Here is a 17,998-nt window from a genome sequence, read left to right on the forward strand (position 1 = left end):
CACACACACACACACACACACACACACACACACACCACACACACACACACACACACACACACACACACACACACACACCACACACACACACACACACACACACACACACACCACACACACACACACACACACCACACACACACACACACACACACACACACACACACACACACACACCTCAGAGCTCTAGGGCTTCTGTGATGGGTAACCTAAATCCATCTTTGAGTATTACAGCAGTGAGCGGTGACTGTTGGGAGTTTGTGCTGGCTGATCTCAGCTGGCAGACAATATTTCGACAGATAGGAGAAGAACACATGGTATTCCCAATGCTTTTTTGCTTTTGCTCATCAAAGCGCATTTTACTGTACTGTACAAAAATGATCGTCTTTCACTTACCAACACTCCCACTGGATCATTTACCATTTTGTTTTGCTACATTTGGGGGAGGAAATAGGAAGCCCTAACTTAACTTCTTTCACATCATGCTGGGTGCCTCTGTTCTGATTGTACTTCTATTATAGTTATTCAGTTTCATTTTCAAGAACTACACACCCTTTAAATAGATACACACGCATGATAGGTATTTTTTGCTATCCATGTTAACAAACCACAAGTCCAGTCTCACAGCAGGGATGAATATCAGACAAGAAGAAGCTGGCACTTGCTGAGAGAGAGAGGGAAGTAGAGAGGCAGTGCTGTGTTCGAGTCTTAACTGCAACTGTTCTAGAGGTGTCACAGACAGCATGTGTGTGCGAGGGATTCTAGGCTATTGCTCACCTCAAAAACAATTAATGAGGAGCTGCATTGGCTCCTTTCCTGGATATTAGTTGGCAAAGGTTTAAGGGAAGAGGGAGGGGAAAGTGTGTCTGTGTGGGGGGGCACCACTTGTACTATGTACATGGGAGAAATGTAGCAAATGCATGCATGATAGTTCGTTGTATGCCTGTTTAAAAACTCATGTGCAAATGTAAAATGGTCAGTTTTAGGAGAGAAACTTGTTCTGCTTGTGTGATAAATATCAGCACGCATGGCTGAACTTGGGTGTCACACCTTTCTTTCCAATCTGTGAAGGTGAGATTTAAAGAGAAAGGAGAAAGAAGAAGGGAGGAGGCTGCACCTTCAGTCGACACAGGCCACTAAGTGATAATGTGTCTAGACATTATGAGAGCCTGTGTGAACTCCAAATTACACAGAGCTTGTTTTAAGTTAAATAAAAGACCACACCCACCCACAATCAGCACTAAACAACTAAATATGTCCTATTCCTTAAAAAACATTGTCTCCATCTGCAGATTGGCAATTACCATGCTGTGTGTTCAGTAAGGGGGTAAAAAATATCCCATAATCCTTTGGGAATGCCGGTGTAGCTGAGATAAAAATCCACTTAATACAGTCTGAGAGGAAAAGAGAAGACTGCAAGGAAAGGTGTACAATCTCACAGATGTGAATATTTATTTCTCCTTTGACTTGCCTCTGCTGTCTTTTTCATATCTCTCCCAGAATTCCTCTGTCAGTCTCTCTCCCTCCATCTCATTTATTTACTCTCTCACTCTCTCTCACTCTGCTGTCATTGTGTGTATGCTGCAGCTTAGGTACCGGAGGCACACTTCAAAGTCTTGATGTCAGACAGACCCAGGGACCCTTTTTTTAAGATGTTTACGCTGGCATCTTCTTAATGGGCGAGTCAGAGTAATCTAAATCGCAATTCACTGACACCACTGCAGCCTCTTTGGAAGGTGTGTGAGCATGTGTGTGTGTGTGTGTGTGTGAGATGAGTGGGAGGATATAAGCGTAGCAATATAAGAATGTGCAAATAAAGCGAAACAAACAAACAGGTGCTGTAAGATGCAGCTGATGTTTGCAAGAGACATAATTCATATAGAATCTAATGAAAGCTTCCAAATACAGAATATATCAACACATGGAAAATAAATGTCTTGTTCACGTAACATTTCTCAACCGCTTTGTAAAAATGCAACAAAAAACCACAACCTCCCTAACAGCACACACGGCCTCTGCAGTCTCAGAAGTCTCCCTTGCAGTTGAGCCGTGCTATAGTGCAGCGTAGCCTTTCCTCCCTGACTGGCTGCTAGCATTTACTGCAGGGAAGAGAGAGAATGACCCAGTTGTGAGGCAAACTGTTCTCTGCAGAGAGAGAGAGAGAGAGAGAGAGAGAGAGAGAGAGAGAGAGAGAGAGAGAGAGAGAGAGAGAGACAGAAAGAGAAAGAGAAAGAGAAAGAGAGAAGGGAGAGGTGAAGGAAAAAGAAAAGGTGTGTGGGTGCAACAGTCACCCCCAGGAGACCTCAAGTGTGCAGTGATTGGCTACAGGCGTGCAGGGAGAAGGGGGGAGGCAGGAACTCACCCTGCAGTGGTGTGTCCTCTATAGCTGCACGGACTCTGCCATTAATCACAAAGACTTGGAGAGGGGAGGTAAGTCGGAAAGGAAAGGATGGAGATATAGAAGAGAGAAAGAGGCAAACAAATAAAATAAATACGGATGAGTTGCTCCTATGAATCCGAAGATGAGAGTTATTGTAGAAGTATTGGTGCTCTACCGCTGATACAAAATGGGAAGAAAATGGATCTGCTTCAGCCAGTCATCCATCAGCGATGTTGAGAAAATCCATTACACCCAAAGTGATGAAAGTTGGTGTCGAGTGGAATGAAGAAGAAAGAGAGACATACTGGACGAGGAGAACATTGCTTCTGATAAAGCAGCCCTGGGATAAGAACATGAATCTTCACTTGTCCTTGATCATCATGAACCTTAAGTTATGACTCACTGAACCATAATAATGATATGGGAGTCATTGATGGGAGATTACACTATAGCCTTGGCAGGGTTACTGTCGGCCATCCATTAAGCGAGCTACACAGCAACACACTGTGTGACTAGTTGCTAGACGTGGTATTGATTTTCTACTGCTGAAGCATCATCGCCTTGCAATTACTTGGTCCTCGCACACAGGCAAATGCCAACGCGTGAAACAAGATTGAAATGATAATTAATGCACTGTAATTTTGTTGGTGTGCAGCTAATAAAACTTTTTCTATACCGTTTAATTAACAATAAATTACCTTTAGGAATTGTTAATTAGGTGTTGGAGAGTCCTTGCCTTCACAGTCTGCTTCACAAGAGTAATTAATGCCAATTCAAGCGCTTCATCCAAAGCAGTGGTGGGCTCCTTCAGCAGCAGCCACAGAGGGGGATTCTTAACTGTCAGCCACCTTTGACATGAGTAGTCTATGTAAATGTGTAGATGTGTGTGTGTGTGTGTGTGTGTGTGTGTGTGTGTGTGTGTGTGTGTGTGTGTGTGTGTGTGTGTGTGTGTGTGTGTGTGTGTGTGTGTGTGTGTGTGTGTGTGTGTGTGTGTGTGGTTGTGTGTGTGTGTGTGTGTGTGTGTGTGTGTGTTTGGAGTGTTGCTCTGTGGTTACCTTCTCAATGATTCATCAGCAGACGAGAGAGGAAGCTTGGACCTAATTACATTCTCATTGGCTGGCTTGACACAGACTTGATATGGCTGAAGAATGTTAATAGTGATGCTAATTAACTGGCAGAGTAGATCTAGACTTTAAAAGTGAGCTTGACAGGCGAGGTAGAGAGAAAAAGCAGGAACATTCGAGAGATGTAACTAAGCAATTAACTTATGGCATCTAAAGCATGGCTTAGTTGTCAAATGTCAACCAGGAACTATGGAAGTGCACTTGAATGAAATGTTGTTGCTTATTTATGTGATCCATGTTCCACATCAGCCTTTCAGTCTGAATTCAGAGGCCTGTGTACTGTATATGCATGCTTATGGAGAGAAAGTGTTTATGAAGTACATCTTTGGGGGCAGCAGCTTTTATTACAAAGCCAGATTAGAGGGTAATGTGGATAACTTTAGGCTTACTGTAAATCAGGCTTTCTATGATCACAAAGCTGGACCCCTTTTTAAAGTGAAAAGGTTACCACCATCATGGCTAACCTGTTCCAGAGCAAGTTTACTGCTCATAAGACGAGAACAAATGTTAATCCAGCCCGTCTACTATAGCTGACAGATATATTGTGGTATCATTCTGAAATGAAAGTAAATTGAGCTGAGCGTTATGAAAACAGATCAGTAGAATACAATTGATTTTCATTGTTTCTCCATCTCAATGTCTTTAAATGTTTAATGTGTAATAAGCTACTCTTTCAATATTGCTATGATCTGGCTGTGTTCATGTTGAAAGTGATTGTCTAGTTATTACATACTCAGACGTTTTAATGTGAATGTGTTTGTAGGTTAATCCAGGGTGAATAGCATGAGTTGTTCTACCTTTGTGATACTTGCATACAGCAGGGTAAGTGAGGACAGGGTACCTACGGAGGCTAAGTCTAACTTGCTTGGTGATACAGGCCCCATGCCTGCCTGGCAAAGCCACCATCACTGAGCAGCTTGTAAACCCACACAGGCTGCCAGCTTCTCTCACTTGACAGTCATACAACATGTTAATTAGAATAGAAACAAGGGGAAGGAAGGAAGGAGAGGATGATAGAGAAATAAATAAACAAGTGAGGGTAGAGAGAGAGAAGGATGTTGTGAAGCTATAGGCAGATAAGACATTTAAATGAGTAGAAACAAATGAAATGGTGTGGGTTTGTTGTTGCAGCTCTAAATTCAACTGCCTCTAAATTATAAATTCTCCTCATAACACCATCCCCGACATCATTTGCTGTTTCTTAGGGGTTGGTATCTTATAACAGCTACGCGAGACACTTGTGAACAAGCTGCAAGGATATACAAATGATGCACATATTAAGCATTTCCCGGCTTCAAAAAGCCAATTCTTCCCAATTTCTGCTTTGCTCACTGTGGTCTGGCAATGCTTAGTAGGCATTATCCTGGATTACAAGCATTGTCAATGTGTATAGACCACATTTACTTTGTTAGCAATCAGCCTCACCAAAAAGATGAGACAAGCAGTAGTAGAAAGCAACATTGGACTACATAGGAAGTTGGAATGTGTTCATGTGTTCTCCACATAGTAGATATCAAAACATATGGTTAACATTAAAAACATGTAGTAACGAAGTAAACTAAAAAGTCATTTGAAATTACCCTGAGGTCTGAAATCTTGAGATTTCTTGCTGAAGTATTAGGCAGTCATCCACCGAGAAGAGATAAAAGACTACAGGCACAAATTAGACTTGTGATCAAAGCACAGCAGCCAACCTTGACTTAACCGTGAGCCGGCAACACATCAGTCAACTATAGTTCAAACTGCCCGGATACCAAGGATCAGGCTGAAGTTAGCCATTTTCTCTTTACAACTTCTCTGCTGGCTCAAGCCTTTCAACTCCATGTACACACTGCGGAGAATAGTGACTCAAATCACTCACAGCTCAATCGGCTGCCACACTCTCCTCAAAAGGTGCAGACTCACGAGAGTGAAGTGAACATCAAACTCTATTTCACCACTTTCACCCTCTCCTTCCATCAGACGGTCTCCCTTTACATATTCTTGAAATTCTCTCCATCCATCTCTGTAGCTTTCGCCCCTTAATCTTGTGTGCCAATTTTGCCCTCTGCACTCTTTCTGTCTCTCTTTGCTAAGCTTTTCTACCACTCAAAAAAGATCTGTGCAAATAAAAAAAACATTTCTGTGAGCCTAGTGTCTGAATACTAATTCAATTTTCGAAGGCGGCTGGAAAAATGTTCAAAATATCCAGCAGCGTAACATCAAGTTGACATTCTGAGGTTGTTTAATTTTACTCTGACTAAGAGCTGTAGGAGCTAATCAGCAAGTCAGAGCAATATAAACAGCTGCAGCACTACATGGACCATGATTCATAGCTGGAGGCTCACCTTTGCGACAAGCCACAGCAATACAGGAGTTTAAAGCAATGAGCGGTTCTGACTGTGTGTGTCTGTGTGTGTGTGTGTGTGTGTGTGTGTGTGTGTGTGTGTGTGTGTGTGTGTGTGTGTGTGTGTGTGTGTGTGTGTGTGTGTGTGTGTGTGTGTGTATAGGACTATTGCCCTGCTCAGCCCCTGGCAGCTCATCAATTATAAAAGAGCCCCGGAAAGGAGGGATAAAGCCAAGCCACAGCAATGGCATCTATAAATACACACCTGAATGACACACGTGAGGTGAACTGCTATTTTTGCATACGACCACATAAAGGCATACACAAGAGGGTGGACAGCCAAACGAACTGAACACAATGTCACCCGGCATATCAGGGCACTTTGTGTTGAGTCAGGAAGGCACAGTGCACAGACGCTGTACTTTGCTAACTGTAGCCCCATGTGATACTCTGTGTAAACCAGAAGAGAGATTGCTTTCCTCCTCTTTCCCCATTTATTTGACCATCTAAACACTGTGTTGCATTGAATGCCCGAATGGAAAAGTTAAGGTGTGTTCATGCATGGATAAATTGCATTATAGTCTGGAGGACATGTTCTATCATTCCCTGGTGGCCCCTTGCTCCCTACTGGCACCTTACTCCGTTTCCATGTCCCTCCACTTTTCCATTTTCCCTTGGATTATTTAGCCCTTGGTTTAACTCTGTATCCATCCGTCTCTACTTCCTCTTTCTCACTCGCACCATGTGTTGCACTCCTAGCAATACATCCCATCTGTTTCTCTGTTTCTGTCTTTTCTGCATCCATCCATCTGACTCAATCTTTCCCTGCTTCTATCTGTCTCTCAAACCCACTATTCACACCCATCTCCCCCCTCCTTCCCCTGCAACTTTATCCAGTATCAATCTAAAAGCGAACACGAAGGCTTCCTGTCTGAATTCAACATGAACTGCTGCCCAGTCAGAGCCGCTGGCTGCTGGACGAGGTGTTTTGTGTTGGCAGCTGGCAGGGCAAGTATTGTGGGGATTGTGAGCACACGAGGCAACCAGTAGCATCTGATTCTCTTCCCAGGCCATTACTGGACTTCTCTTCTCATTAGCTCCCATGATTTTCTGCACTGCATTTACTAATACATACACGGACACTCATATACAAGTACAACACACCCACACATTATTTAACAACTCCCTGAATCAAGAGGAGAAATTGGATTTTGGAAGGGAGCCTAAGCTAACATTGTGCAACAAGCAATTACCAGAAGAAGATGTATGGGAAAACAATTGGCCAGTAACAATGGTGCAAAAAAAAGGGCTCAGAAAAGAAGCATAAGGTGAAGGCGGGGTGGAGGGGGCTGCTGAGGGGTTCCCATTGACTGGTTCCCCTTGACATGCCTTTCTATCTCTACAACAAATAGCAGAGCAAAGCTGGGTAACAGACAGCAGTTAACACAGCGAGACCAAAACACCAACACATTAATATTGTGTGTTCAATCAGCCTTATAGCTGTGAGGTGGACAGCACCTGTCATCGAATACAAGCCCAGTCTGATCCCATTAGATCGTCCTAATGTGCACTCAGTCCAGTATTAGCATAATGTCAACACTTTGGGAGCGGTACTGCAAGCTTCTCGGGGAATGAAATACATGTGTATCACAATATACTCGTAGATCTGCGTGTGTGTCTTCCCAGTGTTGATGCATTCCATACATTTTATCCTGTGTGTAGAAAAGCCTGTGCTGCCATGGCAACTCACCACTGAGCATGCTTTGCTGCTGCGCTAGCTGGTGTGGGAGCAGCAACACACACACTCACACACACAGTGCCAAGGCAACTAGGAAGACTGCTGAGGAATACTTAACAGTATGTGAACATTGACATTCTGGGAATACTGGCTGGAAGTAGCAGCGATTTAGACTACTGGGCAGAATGAACCGACTACTGGGTGGGGCTGTAATGGCTACTGGCCAATGTGATAGCAGCAGTGTGTGTCCGATTGTGCACCTGCGTTGAACAGCATTGTGTAGCATTACAAGGGTGGGGAGGAGGGTTCAAAACATAAACCACGGTCCATACACACTCATGATGCCCGCCCTTCCTAAAGCATATTTCATCATTAGCTTTAAGCAGTTAATCCTCTGCTCCACTGACCATGGCTCAGCTCAGCTCATTTCAATAATCTGCATCTGGGCTAACCAACCCATCACACACACATACACACAAAGACAAGCACACGCACACACACACACATGCAAAACAAGGACACAATCAACCCACGAAACATATGGGACTGGTCCAGAGCAATAAATATCTTACTTAAAAGCTCTAACACCGACACACACGTACATCCATCCATCCATCTATAATCTATAGTGCCAACAGCACTCCATCAACATTCAGACAGGGAAGGCCACATACATGAAGTATTTATAGTGATTATAATAAGTTCAAAAGAAAATAACTTGACATATACTTCAATCGATTTGCCTCTGCCATCTAAAACATCGTAACCGGCAACTGCAAGTCCGGCTGCAACACATCCTTAGTAACCAATAGAAATTATTATTATTATTATACATCCTCAGAGTAATATGATGCAGAGCAGAATGTTATACTGATACAGTTGTTGGCATAGGTAATAGGCATGGGAGAATGAGTTAAGACAAAGTGGAAAGACTATTTTATGATTAGTCGACTCTCTCCTTAAACTTTCTTGCTTCCTTGTCAGCCAAATGATTCTTCCTTCATGTTCCCAATCTATTCCCTCTATCTTTCTGTGTGATAGTTTCTACAGAACACCTACGATTTGAATGGATCCTCACAACCCAACACCCTGCTGTTTGCCTTTGGCCAAATACTGACCAATGCTTTGTGAAGTCCTCTGTGAATAAGCTGTTTCTCCTGTATACCATCACCTTGAAGCAGCATGCATGGGTTTACTTTTACAGACACTACCTTAGGCACTGCATTTTATAAACAGGTGGTATAGAAAGCACAGAACCACACAAAAACCTCTAAACTAAGCTTCTTCGACCTCACTACCTCTGCATGCTATGTCTTTGTCTATGTCAAGTTCAAGGTTAGCTGCTCATTGTATTGAGTGCCAATGCTTCCCCATCGGGAAGGACAGAGTGGAGATGCATTAGCACCTCAGCAGGTGGCCACCAATCTCATCTCTTCTCTCTCTTTTTTTCCTCCACTTCCACCCTCAACACATCCATCTCGTCCCATAGTCCACCTCTCCATCCACGGCCCCATGGGGGTACCTGACTGGCCTGTGTGCAACAGTGTGTGCCTGGGTGTTAACTGTTCATTGATGCATGCAAGTGTGCTTATCTCAATTCATCCAATTGTGTGCACTTTGTGAGTATCATGCATGTGTGTTAGTACAGAAGTGTACCTCTCATGCTAATGTGAAGTCTGACCAGATGACCATGAACTGAACCAAAGCCCACAGGGGGTTAAGCCTTTCCCCTTGACCTGCTGCTGTGCACTGACCTGCAGAAAATGGGTTTAAACCTTACCCAGCCATAGCCTTTTATCTCCATCACATCTCCATCTCCTCCTTAAGCCACAGACCAACGCACACACAAACTGACCGACAGACAGGCTGACAGAAGCCATATGGTCCATTCACTTACAATGGCAGGAGGTAGCCATCAAAGAGCTCTCACAGCAGCTCCACTCGGCCATGGATGGAGAGACGGAGGGGGATATGGATGAAGGGTAAAGGGAAAGGGAAATTAGAAGGAGAGGGCTAACAGAGGTGGTGAAGAGTAGATATATTCTATAAATTCAAAACAGCTACAAGTGAAGGGTAAACAAAAACAGTGGGGAGACATGGAGGTGTGCAGATCATAATCCTGGTGATGTGAGGGTTTTAAGCCTTTTGTGAGAGAGTAAGGGCCAGGCATAGCTGTAGCTGTGACCATGTACAGAATTCTACTGATTCAACAACACTGCTCGTTTCCGCTGACAGGAGGGTGGTAGGAAATTCAGCTTAGACTGTGTCAATACAGACTTTACACAACACAGCCACTCAGCATCAGAGACATCTAAGGCAAGGGCTATGTTTGTGTGTGTGTTCTTGTACTGACATTTTTGTGAGGACAAACCTGATATTGGTACAACATGAGAAAAAAGTGTGGACCTGACCTCTTTAAAAGACTGTTTAAGGGTAGAAACTTTTTATTTGGTGGGTTTCTTCCTGGACCAACCTTAGTTTCCGTTTTTTTCAAATGTATCCTATCTCCTTTCTTCATGGGCCCACATTACATTAAACAACTCAATGTAATATAGTCTTGTTAAAAAGTCTGTCTGCTGCTATTCCAAATATTGTTCCATGCCTCCTACTGATTTCACTTTATGTTGATGTTGAGGTAAGGGTTGTTATTGTGATAATCAAAATTAGGTTTAAGAAAGGCATTCTGTTTTTATAATATGTGAATTGTCTGTATACAAAAATAACCATATCGGAAGTCTGGTCCATATATCTCACATTATACTAGCAACTTTTACTCTCAACCTCGCTACACATAAAACGATTTCCCAAGCAAATGCATTTAATTCACTCAGCTTCCTGCCCAGCTCAACTTCATGATGTCATAAACATGAGCCTGTAAACACTAACATTTAGCTCACCCAAACACCAATGCATTAAAGTCCATCCACTCTCTTTTACCGTAATGCTTATATTTATTCAGGGTGACGTGTTACAGGTTCATAAATAACACTGACAGAACAGAGAGACTGAAAGATATTGTGTGACTGAAGGAGTAAGGGAAAGGGAGGGAGGGGGTTGAGGGATGGAACAAGTAAGGTGGAGGAGTGTATATAAATCAACATCCATTAGTGGAGGGGTTATAAAGTCACTGATGAAGGAGGTGGACTGAAGCTGAGGCCTTTTATTGTCTTGTTGTTGTCTTTTATTGCCTGTGATGTCATCTAATGGTATACAGTTAACGACAGGGGAGGGGAAGTATGTACATGGGAGGGGAGGATGGGGTTGTAATGGGCCGCTGTGTGCATGTGTGTAGGTCCGTGTTGAAACAGGATATTGATCATCCTTTGTCAAAGATGGCGTGTGTCGTTGGACTTTCTTTGCCCTGATATACCATATGTGCACAATCTGATCATATTCCTGTCAAGTGCCAAAATGTACTTTTAAGAGGGATGACTGGAGGAAAGCCATAGAAAGACCAAGAAATCAAGCAAGATAACCAGGAAACTGTTTCCAACATCCTCAAGCAATAACAATATTCATAAAACATTTTTTTAAAACCTACTTGAAATGCATAAAGAGTATAAGCCCCTAAATCTCCCCCAAATCACACTCATTATCACTGATGAGCAGTACTGTAGGTGTTAAATATGGTTACTTATGTCCCCTGTTTGGAACATCTAGGTGTAGAAAATGGTCTTACAACATGTAAAGACACTGCCTAACACCCCTTAACATCAGCTGCTTGTTCTGCATCAATCACATTTTTGTTCAACTTCTTCCACTTGGTATTCCATCTTTCTTCATTATGTGCACTCACACACTTCCCTCCCCCATTTAAGACTTGCATCATGTCAGGAATAATGTCCATCTTTCCAAAGGTTCCCCTCAGCTTGACCTTCCTCTGCACCCCTCTGTCTCTCCATCCTTCTCTTCTTCCTCCTCTCTGTGTAATGCTGGTTTCCCCACTGCCCTGGAATTAGTCTCAGTCATGGTCTACAGTATGTGTGTTGGAGTGCGAGAACATGGGAGTAAAAGCACAGGAGTTACCTCCCTTCTATCACACCTAGCAGCAGTGCATCATCCTATTAGCCCAAAAAAAGGCTGCCACACGAGAGAGGGCAAAGGGGCATGGGGGGAGTCGAGGGTGGAAGCAACAACACGCCAAAACCCAGCTTATCCAGTGCTGTTTAACTCTGAGGGAGACAAATCTTGTTTAGCCAAGGGCTTTGCTGTCACACAGAGTGTGACATGTTTTTCAAGGGAGAGATATTTATGGTCAGAGATGTTCACAAACACGCGCAGCTGCAAAATATTTCCACAGGTTTTTAGGAGCTTCAAAGCAATAAGAGCCCATACAAATACTATTAATTGAATCATTCTCTAGATTCCCTTGTATACTGTAAGGCAGTTAAGTAATCACAGAAAAAATATGTATTTCATCCTATTCTGATCCCTTAATGTGCCTCAAGAAACACAAAAGAAACTTTGCATAATCGATTCTGCAACATGCTGATCTGTGCTGTCTAGCAACTTCTGCAACATGCTGATGTGTGCTACAATCTGCCCCTAGGGCGCTGGATTTTAAGTCCATAGTGAAGGAAAAGTACAGCGGATAGTCCTGATACTGGGTGTATACCAGTGTAATATATGGTGCAGTGGATAAGGAGGATGTTGAGAGATACCAAATAGGCTCGCTCTCGGAATAAAACCCCCCCAGGGGCTCTCCTGATCCCCCCTCCTCAAAACACACGCACACAGGCACATTCAAATTCTCTACACAGTGAAGTACATACACTTCCTGCATTCACTATCCCTCTCTTTCATGCACACACACACACACACACACACACACACACACACACACACACACACAACTCTCCCCCCTGCAAATGCAGCCAACTCAGCTGATATGCCTGAAAGTCAATCTGCCTCACTACTACTATCCTTCCTCCAATCCAGCAGTCCCCAATTCCCAGCCCTTACTCCACATTCTAACAGAGGGAAACCAAATATCTGCCTCCATCAATTCAGCCACCTCTGCCATCCTTCATCCTGTATTCCTGCTCCTTACCTTCTTGACGCGTCCGTTTTTGGTGCCCACGAAGACCAGCGAGTGGTTCTTGTAGACGTATGCAATGACGGAGGTCATTTTGTCCACAGCGTCGGTTAAGAGAGGCTTGCCATGCACCATCTCAGACACGCCCAGCGGCGCATTCATGTCCAGGCCACAAAAGTCATCGTCAATGGTCAACAGCTGCATTGGAGGAAAAGACGACAAAAGAATACATTAAAAGAAATCAGATTCAGTTTCTCTCATTATTACTAGTGTAGAAGCCAAATTCCCCTTAATAATAATGATTTTGTTGCCCTAAAAGATGTTCAGTGTATTCACTTTTTGCTTTGGGATAGCTACATGTGTTTGTTATAATATTTCATCATGGAAATCCAATATTAAGCCTTGAGGGGGGCATTTTCTATCGGCCTGTAACACTCCTATAAGAGGGCAGCTATAGCCAGGTCTCAGGTGAGGCTTTAAGAATGACGGTAACATAATAAGTGACCACACTCAATTGTCAATTCATCATCATATTATACAAATTATTTGTGGTAATAGCAAGCTATTGGAGTTGTTGTATGAAATCTACTTATAAATAATATTGGATCTAACTGCATACAAAATAATTAGAGCCTCAAGGCAACCTGGTCTGATGAATGAAGAGTTAACTCAGGATTAATGAATTTAAGAATCAATATTTTGTGTCCGATATTTCTGGAAGTGACAGTTATGGATAGGGGGGAGGTCAACAAAGGAGACACAGTTTGAATATGAGATAGAACATGTCAGCATTTGTATGCCAGTGTGATTCTGCTCGTTCATATGCAAGAAACGGAAAGTGTGGAAAGGAGTAGGAAAGAGATGAAGATGGAAGAAGACTGCAGTCAGGCTCCAGCTCTGTAATAGCGCCAGAGGCTGCTCTGTCAGGCACAATTCCCCACCGTCCACCCAATGCAACAGCAACTGCAGAAATGCCAGTGCGGCAAGATATTCAATGTGAAATGATTCAAAGTGAACTGAGTGAAATACAAATAAGTTCTGCATCGTCACACTGAGGCAAATCCCTGCAATGCATCTAAATATATATACAATCTGAATCAGAGAAGGGAGAAATACAACCCTTGATGGAGGTTCATCTGTTATGCTTTCAGTGTGGACATGCTGCTGTGATTTTGTTATTAGATACAGAGGGGTGTGTTTCATGTAAAGTGCCTCTCTACATTTTGTCCTTGCATGCATGTGTTTTCTCTTGCGGGGTGATGTTCATACCAGTCACTGTGGGCAAAATGACTTATGGCTTTTGATAAGAGAATAATGGTGCTGGGGATTGGTCATTATTCTGTGTGTATGGAGATTTGAAACACTGGGTTTAGGGCTGACGCAGGCATTGCTCTTGATGAATTGCTTGGCAATGTGGTGTGGGTTGCTATAAAGAATGAGGACTTGGGAGTTGACACCGTCTTTACGTTCCTTCAAAATGCACAAAAAAAGTTCGGTAGTAAGGGGAGTGGGTATGAGTTATGAAATATGAAGATTTATATGACCTGATGACAAGTAATTGTTTGCAGACTGATTTGAATGTTCAAATTAAGCCCTTGGTTTGATATGAATGCGTAAGCATGCATTGGTTGAATTATAACCCAAATATAATATTAGCTAAAATAAAATGTGAAACAAAAAGACCTTGTCAGGTTAAGCAAAACAAAAGATTGTGATGTCAGAGTTTTAGCTTAAGGCAAGTTATCTAGACCGTACAAAGAAGTATCCTTCCTTCAGAAGACAAAGGTGAATATGCTTCCTTGAGATCTTGGCTCTCATTTGCCTTAAAACCTATCGAACCATTTCAAATCAGCAGCATGGTGGTTTGAACTGTCAGAGGTTGGGCGCTCTGGGGAGCAGAGGGTCTTTTAGTTTATGTCTTATTTTTCGTTTTTCCTCCTGGAAGTGCACCCCCTGGGCTTTTGATCAATCTTGCAAGCACCAAGTGTCTCCTCACAACCTTTCAGTAAAGGCCATCATCATCATCAGAAGCATCAGACTGGGCGACAGAGGAAATATGAGGACTGCTTTCATTAGACAAATGGAGCATGGCCGGTCTAGAGCACAATGAGCTTTAGGCCATAACATGGGCTTATATGAAGTGGTATAGATGATCGATGGAGGTGACCTGAATGTGGGTCAAGTTCATGTCATATGGTTAGAGGGTTGAGATGAGGACAAAAAGGAGTCAGGTGAAAGACAAGTGGAGAAGGGTGAGATGATAAATAAGAATGCAAGAGCTACTGAAGAGAGTCAACAAAGATGAATATTGATGCAAGAAAAAGAAAAGATAGTTAAGTGGACATTTGTTCCTTGAATTCCCTCCCTCTACTGGCCTTTCTCCCCCTTGGCCTTTTCAGAATGAGCTGTTGTCAAGAATTCCCTCTCTACAGGTCCTTCAAGTCATGTGGTGGCTCACTGTTAGATGGATGGAGCTCTGAAGAGAACCAGGGTCACTACGTGAAATAACAGTGAAATATCACACTGGTTTGCCGTCCCGTCCCCTCCTCTCTCTTATTTGAGACAACAACCATCTTTCCAAAATTGATATCCACTATAGTGTCAGTATGTATGTCCACTGTGTGTTCTCTCCAGTTACCAGTAAAGCTCTTATCTATGCATTTGTTAATATTCATTGTTTTTATGACAGAAAGAAACCCCCTCTCTGTGTTGCCATCAGTTATAAAGGAGCCTCATCATCCATAGGTTGAAAGGTTAACAGGGTCTATCACACGCAAAACGGGTACTTTGTTGTATTGGGAGAGTCGATGATTGAATGCGGCCTCAAAAGATAAAATGTGAAGCCAAGATTGATTACTTTTCTAAAAGAGCAAAAGTGGTTTTCAACATTAAAAATCACTTTATTTTATCTGTGAGTTTCTGTTAACACATGTAGTTGTGTGTCAGTAAGTAAAGGGTGATGCATGTGCAAGAAAAGGATGTTGTTATGAGCTATTGTGTGTATATGTGTTTTTATCTTGTCACTGACATATGCTTTATTATTTCTACTAGTTGCCAATCACAGCTGCCATCTCTGTCCCGCATTCTGCAATCATATGAAATATACTTTGTCTGTCAGGAGGCAGACGCATTTTCATTACAGCACCACCATAACATGACATTTGTAGTTGTGAAGACAGGCACGTCTCGGAATACCAAATAAAATGAATGCAGCCCATGACATTGTCTGCCAATAACACACTGCTGTCAAAGCTCCCATCACGTTTTATGTGTTTTTTTGTTCCCTCAATCCACCTCATTAAAAGCATATTCCAACACAGGGTTTTTATTTTTCACAGCTTTTTCTCTGTCAAACATTTCAGTCCAACTTTTGATTTGACTTTTGCTAGTTTTCAGTGGAACACTTTTATTCTCACTCCAGATGCTTTTTTGATTTGTACAATTTCAGCATAGACAGAAATGATGGATTGTTGTAGGAAACAAGAAAAAGGTTTAGATATTCCCATGCTTAACGAGTCGTTAAGACTGATCACGTATAGATGAATTGAATACATCACAAAGGACTGCTGTTCTTAAATAAGATTGTTTAGGTATACTAACAAATTGCTTTCAATTATCCAATCAACTTCTTATTCAAAGTAAAAAGGTTTTGGAAAACGTCTTATCCTCAATCCCCGAGTGCTGCTTATGATTTAATCAAATGATTATGTTGGTACATAGTTGTACAAATCTAAATATATATGTGCATACTTCTGATTAACCACTCAAAGGTCTTGAATTGACAAACTCAGTTCTTGCTCAGGGGCTGATGGGTATTTCTGCCAGCGTCCCGTAGCGTAGCAACAGAGGAGGAAGACCGAGGGATCCTCCGTGAAGACAGAGGGACAGGAGAGCGGAGCCTCTGTATTTGGACAGAGGCCAGGCACTGAGGCAGAATCAGGTCACTCTCAGCCATATCCATCTCTGTGCTTCTGTTTGCCTGCCAGCCCCGGCACAAAGAGAGCTCTCTTCTGGACTGTGCGGAGGGATCAGCAGATACCGAGTGCAGAGAAGAAGAGGGGGCAGCGGGCGCGCGTGAAACACAGAGAGAGAGTTGCTCAATGCGATTAGTGGGGACTGAAAGAGATCCACTCTACAACGCTCTCTGATGCATGGCCTAATCTGGGCTTGCACTGATGTGAGGGCCCGTTCCATTGGCTGCAAGTTCACCAAGTTAATGACACACGTTACACCTCGGAGACATTTCGCCTCATGTCACTGCTCCAGCGTCGGATGCTCCAAAGAGTCCAGTTTCTTGTACTAACTTTGTTTTAGTATACTCGTTCTGTTCATTGTATTTTTATAATAGGAAGGCAGCATGAACACTGTGCAGTTTAGAGCCTTGTTTTGAACTCTGCTTATAAAGAACGGCTAGAGGAGTAAAATGAAAAACAATATATGGCCTTTGGTTGCTCGTCATATAATTAGCCACTTAGAGTTCCAGCATTTCCTCTAGCATACTGTGCTAAATGACTGACCTGCCAGGATGATTGGCGGCACTAGAGAATTATGTCATGACTAAGTGGCTTTGCAGTGTTCATTGTAAGATATGTCAACATTCAACCCAACTATACTAAAACATTAGCTGTATGACTGCCTGCCTAAGTCTCTTTGAAGTAAAGCAGCTCACAATGGTTAGAAGGCATAAAAGCAAGTCTAATCCTTATAATTAATAATTAGCTCTATACTTAATTTGTATATGTGTATGTGCTATGCATGAAGTATTTAACTCATTATGACTCTTGTTTGACTGTCTATGGTGGCAGTAGTTGAATCTAGAACTTATGCAGGACTTTTGTATTAGACTGCATTAGTTTTGAAATATGTGGACCTATTACACTGCCAGCTGAGTGTACGACTAACATGAGTGTCTGAAATGTTGGCTGACAGGAAATGGCTAGTTAATTTAAGTTTTACAAAGTTGTAATGCAGCAGGTAGCTAGTAGCTTTTGGGAACAACTGTGGGATATAAATATTAAAAGTTGAGTTGCTCTCAACTGAACAGATTATATATGTTGAGTTATGAAACCTTTTGATGAAATCCCAATGCCTGTGTGCATTTCTATGATCTGATCTGGTCCAAAACTGAAGAAACAATGTGTGTGTGTGTGTGTGTGTGTGTGTGTGTGTGTGTGTGTGTGTGTGTGTGTGTGTGTGTGTGTGTGTGTGTGTGTGTGTGTGTGTGTGTGTGTGTGTGTGTGTGTGTGTGTGTGTGTCAATCAGATGGACCACTGGTGACAGTGCCAAGACTTAGTCCGTCTGTCCACTCATCCATGGTGCCCTCCATTACACTAGCAACGCCTGACAGAACACACCATCACACACAGCGTGATGTAAACACACATACACAAAGATG

The 17,998-nt window shown here is 42.6% G+C and overlaps 1 protein-coding gene across 1 annotated transcript in view; it reads right to left on the reverse strand.

Annotated features, from left to right (window-relative positions):
* The window catches only part of plxna4 (plexin A4), a 216,184-nt gene that overhangs the window by 167,481 nt on the left and 30,705 nt on the right, over window positions 1-17,998 (reverse strand). Inside the window, exon 3 of the mRNA XM_034133662.1 lies at window positions 12,619-12,801. Coding sequence (XP_033989553.1) covers window positions 12,619-12,801 — 183 coding nt within the window. The remainder of the gene's footprint in view (window positions 1-12,618; window positions 12,802-17,998) is intronic.

The sequence above is a fragment of the Trematomus bernacchii genome, unplaced genomic scaffold, assembly GCF_902827165.1.
Source record: "Trematomus bernacchii unplaced genomic scaffold, fTreBer1.1, whole genome shotgun sequence".
NCBI classification, from domain to species: Eukaryota; Metazoa; Chordata; class Actinopteri; order Perciformes; family Nototheniidae; genus Trematomus; species Trematomus bernacchii.